General features: G+C 36.1%; 1 protein-coding gene across 1 annotated transcript; it reads left to right on the plus strand.

The window, feature by feature from the left end:
* Positions 1-8510: 8510 nt before the first annotated feature.
* Positions 8511-10605, plus strand: LOC108370410 (uncharacterized). The gene is made up of 5 exons (XM_017625743.1): positions 8511-8577; positions 9037-9158; positions 9234-10154; positions 10212-10314; positions 10376-10605. Exons 1-5 carry the CDS (start codon positions 8511-8513, stop codon positions 10603-10605), a joined length of 1443 nt encoding a protein of 480 aa, XP_017481232.1.
* The last annotated feature ends 1731 nt before the right edge of the window (positions 10606-12336 follow it).

Genomic DNA, 12336 nt, shown 5'->3' on the forward strand with positions numbered 1-12336 from the left:
ACGTCAGGGTTCAGCTCTATAATTTTTCGAAAATGGCCAAAAACGCTGTTTTTAGGGGTTTCAACCCCTTTTTTCTCGAAAACGTGACGTGATGGGACATTTTTGACCCCGGATTCGTGTTCAGCACGAAAAATCCGTTCAGAAACACCAGGTCCCGTCTTATTCGCAGAAAAAAAGTTGAAATTTGTAGACCAGTGTTATTGTTACCATAAAGTGTTTAGTGTTGGACAACTTTTGCTCTTAAAATTAAGAAAATTATGTCGAGGAAAAATAAAACTAGGTACTCAATAACGCGAATATGTGGTAGATTTCAGACCTTGTGTGGTAGATGTGGTAGAAGCTCTAAAAAGTGGCAGATCTGCCGATCACTGGTTATCACGTATTTAAAAAAGCAAATTTAGCTTAATTCATTAGGCACATGAAATTTCATGTTTCAGAAGTCTCAGCTAACTTATACGCAAATGCGATGACGAGGATAATGAGAATACTAATACAAGGTCGTAGGCTAATATAAAAAGTAATACTAATTTCTGTATGAAAGGAAATAAAAACAAGTAAGAAAGTCTAAGTTCGGGCGGAGCCGAACATTAAATACCCGGCGCAAATATTAAATATATGTTTTTCACCTTTCCGAAAGCTACCGCTGGTAGTAGTTATTCGTCAACCCGTGCAGGCGTGTTTTTCTGAAGCTCGCGGTTATCTTATTACTTAAATTTTTACATTGTGCTATAGTGATACGATTAGCTCTGATCGTCTTGCTTGGACACTTTTAATACTTTATTATTACCATGCCGTGTGGATGTGGTCAAAAAGTTGACCGTAACCATCAACAAAAAATTCAATGTGTCAAGTGCAGTGTAATTTTTCATCTAAAATTTGAAAATCTCCTACCGGCTGATATTGAATACATGCAAAAGTGGAGCAAGCAATATTGTTGTAAAAAATGCACAAAAGCGCGCCGAAATTCTATTCCGCATCTCCCCCTCGCTCAACTACTTCGTCCAAAGATGTTGTCTCGGCTACCAACAACTCCGCGACCGCAAATAACTCTCCGCTGCCAGCTACTTCGGTCGCCGAGGGAGCCCATATTTTAACCGATTGCAACAAAGAAATAACTTTGCAGGCTGTTCTCAACGAACTTCGATCTCTTAGATCTGACCATGAAAAAACTATCTCAATAATTAGCTCTTTGCAAAGCGAAAAGAAATTGTTGATAAAAAAAGTTGAAGATCTGCAGATAGAAGTGCAAGCTGTTCGCCGCAAACTTTGTGATTTTGAAGTCGCTGCCACAATCCCCTCTATTGCTAATGACATACAAGATATCCGCAACGATTTCAATAAAATGCACGAAGTTATAACTACAGCCTCTGGAAACGGGTAGGCACGTGATATACACTCGACGCCGCCACTTTTACCTCCTGCTCCACCTACTTCCTATGCTTCTGCTGCTGCTCTTTCTGCTACTGCCATTCGTGCCGTTGATATTCTCGCTGCATCTAACTCACGTAATGATACCAACTCCAACAACCTACCTTGCTGCTTTGCGGAATCCCAATGTCTACGATAAAGCGAAAAAGCAAATTTCTTCTGCTCCGTAGCCCCCTCCGCCTTCGTTGTCTGTATCTCCTAACAACCAGCCAGGGCAGTCGGACAACGATGACAATTTCATACCTGTTGGCGCTAGGAATAGAAGAGCAAAACGGAATGCGAATAACACTGTTGTTGGACGCAATGAAAGTCGCGTATTTATTTATTTATTTGGTCTACAGAAAAATGTTTTCTTACAGACAAATGAGAATAGAACATTTAGGTACATAGTCATTTATAATAATAATAATAATAATAATAATAATAACAGCATAAAATAACAGGTTTGGTAGCTGGCGAGGCCTAGTCTTCAGTCTACTTTTGTGTGCGGCGTGCGGAAAGACCTAGTTTCCGCTCTGCGCTGTTGATCAAGGTCGGTAAGGCCGGGTTTCTGATCCATGTTCCCGAAGACATTACTTTGTATGTTTGGCAGGCGGAAAGCACTGGTTTCCGCACCGCGCTATGAACAAGCTGTTGAACATGGTCGGAAAGAACGAGTTTCAGATCCATGTTCCCGGAGTCATTACTTTGAATGTGGGGCAGGCGGAAAGCTCTAGTTTCCGCTCCGCACTGTGGACAAGCTGTTCAGCATGGTCGGAAAGAACGAGTTTCCGATCCATGTTCCCGAAGTCATTATTTTGAGTGTGTGGCAGGCGGAAAGCTCTAGTTTGCGCTCCGCGCTCTGGACAAGCTGTTGATCATGGTCGGAAAGGCCGAGTTTCCGATCCATGTTCCCGAAGTCATTATTTTGAGTGTGTGGCAGGCGGAAAGCTCTAGTTTGCGCTCCGCGCTCTGGACAAGCTGTTGATCATGGTCGGAAAGGCCGAGTTTCCGATCCATGCTCGTATTGGATGTAATTGTCAATTTAAAGTGGGTACATTTGTCATATTTCAGTACCACTGTGACCGCTGAAAACATTATGAGCTATGTACATGCTCACGCTGCTATTGATAAGAGCGATCTGAGATGCTATGCCTTAGTAAAGAAAGATGCCGAAATTGAAGGACTGAAGAGAGTATCGTTCAAACTTGGTGTAGCAAACAAATATTACGATAAACTTTTCGACCCATCGCTTTGGCAAGAGAACATAAGAGTACGGCCGTTCTTAAATTTTCCAAGAGAAGAAGAGAAACCGCAGCAGGCCTAGCGAATGCCAACGCTGTTAGTAATTCATCGGATGCTGCAGAATTTCTTCTCTATTATCAAAATGCTTGTGGTATAAGAACAAAAATGCTGCCATTGTTGTTGTTTTCATCATCGGCTCTCTATGATATCGTAGTCTTAGAAGAAACTTGGCCTTCTGAATGCATCATACTGCAGAAATGTTCGATTGCCAAGTGTATAACGTATATCGTAAAGACAGATGTCCCCGCACAACTGGTTCCTCTAAAGGCGGCGGTGTACTTGTTGCCGTTCGTTCGAGTCTACCCAGTAGGCAAATAACCCTGTCCTCTGAAATGAGTTCAGACCAGAGCCGTTTCGATATTGATCAAATTATTGTTAAAATCGTTATAGATAAATTGCATGAAATATTCATTACAGTAAGTTACATACCGCCATTAAGTCCAATTGAATTGTATAAAATACATACAAGTAATTGTTGCTCGATATTGAATAGTCTGAATGATAATCAAAACATTATAATATAAGGTGACTTCAATTTGCCAAATGTTAAATGGTGGTTTGATGATGACGTTAAGCAATTTTTGCCATATGATGTAACAAGCGAGTGTTTGAGTCTGAGTTTAACCTCTCACAAATTAATAGAGTTCATAATGACAAAAATCGTATTCTTGATTTAGTGTTTACTAATAATGATCTTAAATCCGACGTCGAATCCCTCTCTTCACCCCCTCTTTCAAACTCTATGCATCACAAAGCACTATGTATACGCTTTGAATTTATGAATTATTTAAAATCAGTTATTTATAATTGTAAGAACTATAATTTCATTACAGCCAAATTCGTTGAGATATCACGCTCTCTGAATTCTGTTGATTAGGAATCTGCCTTAGAAAAAGCTCTATTGTGACAGGCCTACGACGTATTTCGGGACAACCTAGAAGCGGCAATTGAAAAGTTCGTACCTATGAAGCCAGTAAAAAATTTGTCCAAACCAGCCTGGTATAACTCTAGGCTTATTAATATAAACAACAAGAAAACCAAGGCGTACAAGCTGTATCGCAAATCGAAAGACAATTTTGAACTTTTTGAAGCCTACAGTAGTTTACAAAAAGAGTTTGACGACCTGAATAAATTTTTATACCAGAGCTATATACTGAACATTGAGAGCGAAATAAGATTAAATAGTAAACGGTTTTGGCAGTTTATAAACAGCAAAAAGAAAAACACCGGAATTCCTGATCTGATGCATTATTTGGGTGAATACTCGACGGACGTTCAAACTATTTGTAACCTGTTTGCCTCATTCTTCCGCTCTGTTTATGTTCCTCAGTCTGAAACCGGAACAGTCAATAACTTACATAGCAGCACACTTGTGCTTAAAGGCTTACAGCTTTCAGCTGAAGAAGTTCTAGCTGGCCTTTTGGATTTGCCAAATGACCCAAATCCTGGAGAAGACGGTTTCCCTCCTACTTTATTAACGAACTGCGCTTCAGCGTTAGCTCTGCCTCTATCAATTATCTTTAACAAATCCCTATCATTAGGGTAATTCCTACATAATTGGACAAAGTCCTTCGTTATACCTATTCATAAGTTTGGGAGCAAGTCGCACATTCAAAATTATCGTCCAATCGGTAAAATTTCAAGTATACCAAAACTTTTCGAAAAACTTGTCCATGATAGGATTGTTTTCCAGATTTCTGGGCTCATATCGCCTTACCAGCACGGATTCATTAAGGGTAGGTCCACTTCTTTAAACTTGGCCTTATTTTCAAATTTTATTTTAAAACAATTCGGGATCGGTCAACAATGCGATGTCATTTTCACCAACTTCTCGAAAGCCTTTGATAAGGTGAGTCATAACACAACAAGTAAAAGCTGGAATCAATTGGACTTCATGCTAGCACGCTTAAGTGGCTTGCATCTTATCTTGCTGATAGGACCCAATTCGTCCGTATAAATAACACTAAATCAGATGCGATTAAATCCACTTCTGGTGTACCACAAGGCAGCCACCTGGGACCGTTACGTTTCTTGATATTACCGACGTTTTCTTAACATCTCGTTGTCTAATGTACGCAGATGACTTGTAGATATACAGTCGCATTGGAAACACGTCCGACTGCATTGAACTTCAAGATGACTTACTCAGATTGCAAGTATGGTGTGATGCTAACTGCTTACCTCTCAACGTTGGTAAATGCCAGTATATGTCCTTCAGTAGACGTAAAGTGACAATTGACTATCATTATAGGTTGGGCACTGCCACTCTCACTAAAATTTATGAAAAGAAAGATTTGGGGGTCATCTTTTCTTCGAAAATGTCCTTTTTTAAACATATAGATTTGATGATAACCAAGTCTAGGTCTATGCTCGGCTTCTTAATGAGAAATTCAAATGAATTCCAGGACCTTTTCACTCTCAAGAATTTGTATTTTGCATTTTTAAGATCCAATCTTGAGTATTGCAGCATCATTTGGGATCCTTTCTATTCGGGTTCATCCTTAAGGATTGAGAAGGTCCCTGAATTGGAATTGTAGTGTGCCTAATTATAAGAGTAGGTGCCTTATGCTGGCATTGCCGACATTACGAATGCGTAGAAAAATTTCTTCGATAATATTTATTAGGGACATGGTCACGAGTCACATCAATTGCCACTTCTTACTTGAGCTTATTCATTTCAATTGTCCTGCTCGGGATCTCAGATTCAGCGACATGTTCTATTTACCTTATTGCAAGACCAACTTCATGCTTAATGAGCCGCTTACACGTTGTCTGAGGCAGACTAACCATGTTTGTAAAAATTTAGATGTATTCTCAAATTCTCGTGAGTGTTTTAAATCTAAACTAAATCTCAGGCTGCATTTTTTAAATTATAATTAGTCTATCTGTTTTATGTTAGGTCTATGTTTAAACATTTTTATTGTTCATTATTACTTTTTGAGTTGTACTCTAATTGATGAATTAAATCTTATATATAAGCATAAGTGCACGTTTTTGGTGTGACCTCATAACTTGAGAACGGCTTCACCGAATTCAACCAAATTGATGTGGCATATTCGATCTATCATCCAGATAGTTTATGCGAAGTTTGCCCGAATTCGGAAAAGGGGACGTGGCACCACCCATACTAACTAAAATATAAAAATAAGTGAACGTTTTTGGTGTGACCATATAACTTGAGAACGGCTGCACCGAATTAAACCAAATTTATGCGAAATATTTGGGCTATCATGCAGTTGGTTTATGTGAAGTTTGCTAGGATTCGGAAAATGGGGCGTGGCGCCTCTATATTATATATAAAAATTAGTGAGTTAGCTTATAACTTGAGAACGGCTTCAAAGAATTCTACCAAATTTATATAGCATATTCACGCCATCATGCAGATATTTTATATGAAGTTTGGAAAAGGGGGCGTGGCATATGTATCTTATGTATAAAAATAAGTACGCGTTTTTGGTGTGAGCTTATAACTTGAGAACGGCTTCACCGACTTCAACCAAATTTGTACGGCATACTCGGGCTATTATGCAGATGGTTTGTTTATTTATTCATAGCCAAGATGGAAAAACAAAAAATGTTGTATATCCCAATGTGTTGGATTAAGATTTAAAATAAAGAATCAAAAATTTTGAAATAAAACAAATGATAAATTTTCATATAGCAAAATTTCAAGGTTTGTTCATTAATTTTTCAATATTTGGTGTAAAGAAGCACACCGGGGTACCGCTAGTAAATAAATAAATACATGGTAAGCCGGGGTGTATCAATTTTTAGTAAATTAGCGTCCTTAAATTACGAAATATTGAAGTTTCAAGCATTTCTGAAATTTACCGTTATTTGAAAAGCGGCCGTAACTTTAGTCCGATTTCAATAATTTTCAACGTTTTCCTTCTATGTGGCAAGTACAATAACCACACCGAGTTTGGTAAAAATTGGTAGAACTGTTACCGAGATACATATATGTGATCATAAGTGGGCGGTACCACGCCCATTTTCCAAAATTTTATCACAAACGTATTTCTTGGTAACGAATAGTTGCAAGCATAAATTTTGAATAAATTAGCTTTAATATTTACTGATTTATCGAAGATTTCGTATTTCTCTAAATTACCCTTATATGGAATGTGGGGTGGTTATTATCCGCTATTTGGTATGCTGTACCAAGGTCAACAACTGTATATAATAATAATAATATAATATATATAATATTCTTATTGTTCGTCTTAAAATTATTGTAAATATCAATGTTGAGTGAATAATTTTCAGTAGTTACTAAAATATCGCAGTTTTCGTATTTATGAAAATTACCGTTATATGGGAGGTAGGCATGGTTATTGTCCGATTTTGCCCAATAACATACGTCCTACGTCCGAAAGAAGTACACATACCAAGTTTCGCTAAGATATCTTAATTTTTACTCGAGTTATCGTGTGCACAGACGGACGTACAGACAGTCACCGCTTAATCGATTTCTCTTTTCATCCTGATCATTTATGTATACATTTGTCTATATCTATCTCGATTCGTTTTGCCTGTTACAAACAACCGTTATGTGAACAAAGTTATACTACCCTTGTGCACAAGTGCGTACGGGTATAATGAATCCAAGTATTGATACACGTCATGGTATATGTATCTTATTACCAGGGATTTTATGGAAATTTCCTTTTTTTCTGCTAAAGAGATAGAGTATATTCGATTAAGTATGTCCACGATTTAGCTTTCTCTGATTCCATATATACACATTTGATGTTGCCTTTTTTTGCCTTTTTTAAGATATTTGCCTTTTTTTGCCTTTTCTACCTTTATAAAAGTGATTATAGCATTTACAATTTTTTTTTTTTTTTTAAGATTAAAAAATATACACATGCGCATGCGGCTTATAGAAGCGCAGGGACCTCTTGCCAAATTGGTGTTGGAAAAATTCAAAGCCGTTTTCTCAGCTAACGTAGCACATAGGGGTATTTGGCCGATTTATGCGGCCAAAATTATTTTTATGAATATTTCAACTCGAAATGTTTAGAAAATACGTGTTTTGACATATAGATTTGTAAATGTTTCAAATCAAATAATTATTAGGGGAGGACTTCCAAATCTTCCATCAAAACAAAGAAAATAAAGTTGCTTAACGTTTGACATCGATGGACTTCATGTTGCCGTGGTGCGATTGTAGGAAAACGCATATTTACGTGTTCGTCTCGAGGAGAAGGTTTATATCTAGGTTAAAACATTAACAGAGTTGCCACCTGTTAAACATTTTTGTTCAATTAGTTAAATGAATTGCTGCAATATGGGTATCAATGGTAATGGGTTTGAAAAGGCTTTATCTCTAACCAACCTTCCAGGGTTGCTACACTCAAAAAACAGAATCACTATTCCTCTGCTATTTACCATAGCAGCCGTGTTATTACTGCATACGCTAAATATTAAAGCGATTTCTATTATGTATATAGCATGATCAGTATTAATTATAGCCGTAGTAGCTTTATTTTTAAGCCAACATAAATCACTGTGGCAGCAAGTATTTATGGTATATAGTGCCGTTTGTATAGCACCAGCCGCTAATATAAACATCTGAAACTCATAGCATTGCCGGTAGCTGATGTAGCAATGTAACATAGCTGTGAGAGCTATGTGTTTAGCATTTATGGCTATGTGTTTAGCATTTATGGTTATGTTCGCTGCTGTTTCGGATTTTTTATGCCAATTCACTCTCGATCAGCTGTCAAAATTGCATTTTTAAGTTGAAGTGCGACATTTCAAGTGCAACACAAAAGAAAAAGAATTTATAAATCAAAATGAAGGAATATGTGGAGAAAAAACTTGTTGAGTGGGAATTGGTGTCGTTAATTGATGTTTTTAAAGGTAAGTACCTAATAAAAAGTGCAAAATGCAAATGTAAAATAAAATTTATTGAAACGCAAACCGGGGTTGCTAAAAGTGAAAATTGATTTATAACCCTTATTATCATTCTCATGGCAACACTGTTGATGACGCTTGGTTTTTTGTGGTGAGTCATTGACAAGTAAAGTACATCAAATCGTGTAATTCTTTATTAAGCATTTTAAAAATATTAACTAAGTTGTGTAAGTTGTGTAATCATAGTGTTCGCGTAAATGCATTTTGTGTTTGGCGCTTAAAGTTCATAAGTATGTGAGCATTTCACACAATTCGTTCGCGCATATTAATTTGTGCAGCGAGGTCACTCAAGCATTTCTGAGTCTGGATCGTCCACATTGTTTGATTGCGCACATACATATGTACATTTTAGCGCATGCAACTATGAAATCAAAAGATAAACAAATTTGTTTATGTTTATTTTAGAAGAAGGCTTTGATGAGGAGGCGTTCAAAAGCTTGGACTATAACGGAATATGCAATTTAATACCCAGACAGGGACTGCGAGCTAAATTTTGGAAAAAATTTAATGACGAATTTCTTTCTGAGGTAGGGAAAATTGTTTTACTATTTACTATTGTTTTACTATTTACTATTTACTATACCTAAAGTGTTTTTATTTAGACGCCTGTAACAGCAAATGAAATACCTATTGAGGTGAATTCATATGTGACTGACACGTCAATATCAGGGACGAATTCCATATTAATATACAGTCCAGAACCTCAGCCTGAAAAAACCGTGCCAAGTTATCTGAATTGTACCGATGGAAAATTGCTTGAAGTCTTTTACAAAGCCAATGGAAATTTAGATAACTTCCATCGTAGTACTTCGGCGCGCGTAATAATTTACAAGGAGTTTGAGGCTTTAAATTACCCTAAAAAATTCAAAATCTCAACAGACCGGTTTATGAAGTTAACTTCAGAAATTGTGGAATATTTTCCAAGCGAAAAAAACTTTTCATCATTGTACTATACACCATATCAATCAAAAATAAAACGAAATGCAACCGGTAAATTGTGGGATATCTACAACCACTTAAAAAGCAAATTATGCAAACCTCAAAATCCCACAGTTGCTACTTTTGATGAGGTCGATATAGAGCACAATGAATGTGTTGAGTTTTTAAAAACCAATGTAACTCCTTGGTTCAAAATATTGGACTATTGGCGGAAGACGCATGAAGAACGCAATAAGTTGCTAGCCACACAAAACTCCGTATTCCAATACTTTGAGTATTTCCCAGTACTTCAAACAACGAAGGGAGCAGAACTGTTGATCGTTGATTTCGACACAAATCATCCACTAAGTGCCGACAAAATTAGTTCTTTGTGGCCTGAAATTGAAAGAAAACTGTGCAAGTATGCCAAAAATAAAAAGTCGAAGGACCTTTCCGATATTTTGAATGGCAGTTGCCAATTTAAAGGCTTTTTAATCTTATGTCATTGTCTCACAAATTCCACGTACACCAAGTGTGAGGGGACAAAAAAAAAGCGAAAATTGACTAAGCAAGAGGTTACTGGTTGCTTTTTGGCTTTGCATGAAGTAAGTTGGCATAATTAATTTTATTTATCTATTTTTAAAAACTGAAACATTCTTAAGGATGGAAACTTAGTACTTGAGAAAGTGAAGCAACTAAAAAACGATGCAGCACAAAGAAAGGCCACGCTGCAACCCAGCATAATTTTGATTGGTACCAGTTATGGTTTGTACATTTTGATTGAAAAATTAATTTTGTTTTTTAAATTTATATAATCCGATTGCAGAAAATATCACAGCAGCTTATGTTGTTGTCAATGAGACGTTATTTTTATTTGAGACTGCGTTGCTGGCAATTGACGCTTGCTTCAAAATTACACAATCACTGAACTGTGCGTATGCGGACGCATGTAAACCAATTTGGACGTTTATACAGAAGTATGTATACGAAATTTGCACAGAATACGACCAAATCGTCACTAGCCATTATTTTAGTGGTACTTACAATTTTATCTAGCAAGTGAGGCAATGCTACATAGCAGTCGTTGCAATGCCACATAGCAGTCGTTGCTTTAATAAAATGAAAATAAAACAATATACAACTGCAGTCAATGCATTTTTATTCATCGTCACTAGCCATTATTTTAGTGGTACTTACAATTTTATCTAGCAAGTGAGGCAATGCTACATAGCAGTCGTTGCAATGCCACATAGCAGTCGTTGCAATGCTAAATAGCGGTAGCTACAATTTTATCCAGCAAGTGAGGCAATGTACATAGGAAACCCAATAATAAACCATAGCGTGATCCACTATTTCTATTATTATAAAATATAGCAGCGACAGCAATAAACAGCCACTATCCCGATTTCTACTAAGAACATAGCATCCAGCACCAGAAAACATAGCAGCCATAGCTATAATTTTTTTAAGTGTACCGGTTAAAAAAATCAAATTCAATTTTGATTTAGACAATCAGATAATTCATATATGTACTATCACAGTATAGGTAAGAAAATGTAATAAAACTACATTTTTGTAATAATAACAGTAATATAACCAGAGTACGAAAATAAACTGTACAAAACAATTCCCATTTGCTCATCGATCATCATATCATTTGTGGTTTTGTACAGTTTTGTACATAGTCAGAAACAATTTGTAAGATTCACTGTCATTTTCCCCAACTAGAAACGTTTGCTTTCGTTTGTGACAATTGTGCCATAGGGTGATATCACAAACGTTTCAATTACGTGAAAAATATTTTTTTCTGTAAATTTTCATATCCAATTCAATTAAAAAACTTTTTTATTTATTTATTCATTGCAGCTATTTGTTTTGTGTTTAGGTATTGGATATGTGTACATACATACATATATTTTTCTCTGCACGATTCATTTCGTTTGTTGTTTCGTCTGCACATTGGTCGAAATGACCTGTTTCAGCGGCAGTAATTCACAGGAAGAAGTTTGAGCTGTAATATTTGGCACATGTATTAGTGACAGTTAAAGAAGTGTACAGTGAAAAAATCAGCTAGTTGGATCGATATATAGGGGAGTTATATCGATTTATATGTCCGTCCGTCGAAATATTGTCCAACCAATTTTTTTTTTTTTTAATATTTATTAAATCATATTATCAAATTAATTTCTGTACTCAAATACATTAAATAACTTAAACAATATTCTCTGAAAGGTTTATATATAACATCTATCCAGACGGTTCATCAATACTTATTCTAACTGTAAAGAAAGATAAGGTAAAATTAAGAAAATTGTTATGTTAACATTTGTAAATAAACTCTTACGTCAAAATATTCCAACGTCTTCATCACCACTTCCATTAAATTTCGCAGATATCCAATTAAAAACGCGTCTTGCATTGTGGTTATTTTCTAACCAAAAACTTACAATATCGGAATTGTTGATTTTGATGGTGCCTGAAATCAGTTATATTATGAGTTGGGGTAAATTGGGGCAAAAGATTTTTTCACGATATGAAAGCTCACATCTTGACCTATCTATAGATATAAATAACTTTGCGAATGAACTCGAATGAAGACGGTTCTATTCCAATAAACACAGACGCCACCACCAAAACGTCACTACAAACACGACACACTTTAACGCAGATTTTCATCAAACACAACACTTTTATTTAGAAAATAATTAGAGCATATTGTTATACATAGCTTGAGAAGTAATTTCCATTTTTTAGATATTTGTATTATATCAACTATTATTAAAAAAA

Source organism: Rhagoletis zephyria, unplaced genomic scaffold (genome assembly GCF_001687245.7).
Source record: "Rhagoletis zephyria isolate East Lansing unplaced genomic scaffold, Rhagoletis_zephyria_1.1 Rzeph_scaffold_04207, whole genome shotgun sequence".
NCBI classification, from domain to species: Eukaryota; Metazoa; Arthropoda; class Insecta; order Diptera; family Tephritidae; genus Rhagoletis; species Rhagoletis zephyria.

Bases quoted from the DNA above. Each gene is read 5' to 3' on its own strand.
- LOC108370410 (XM_017625743.1), top strand. From the start codon at position 8,511: ATGAAGGAATATGTGGAGAAAAAACTTGTTGAGTGGGAATTGGTGTCG. The intron at 8,578-9,036 runs GTAAGTACCTAA...TGTTTATTTTAG, and splicing joins GTTAATTGATGTTTTTAAAG to AAGAAGGCTTTGATGAGGAG. The intron at 9,159-9,233 runs GTAGGGAAAATT...GTTTTTATTTAG, and splicing joins ATGACGAATTTCTTTCTGAG to ACGCCTGTAACAGCAAATGA.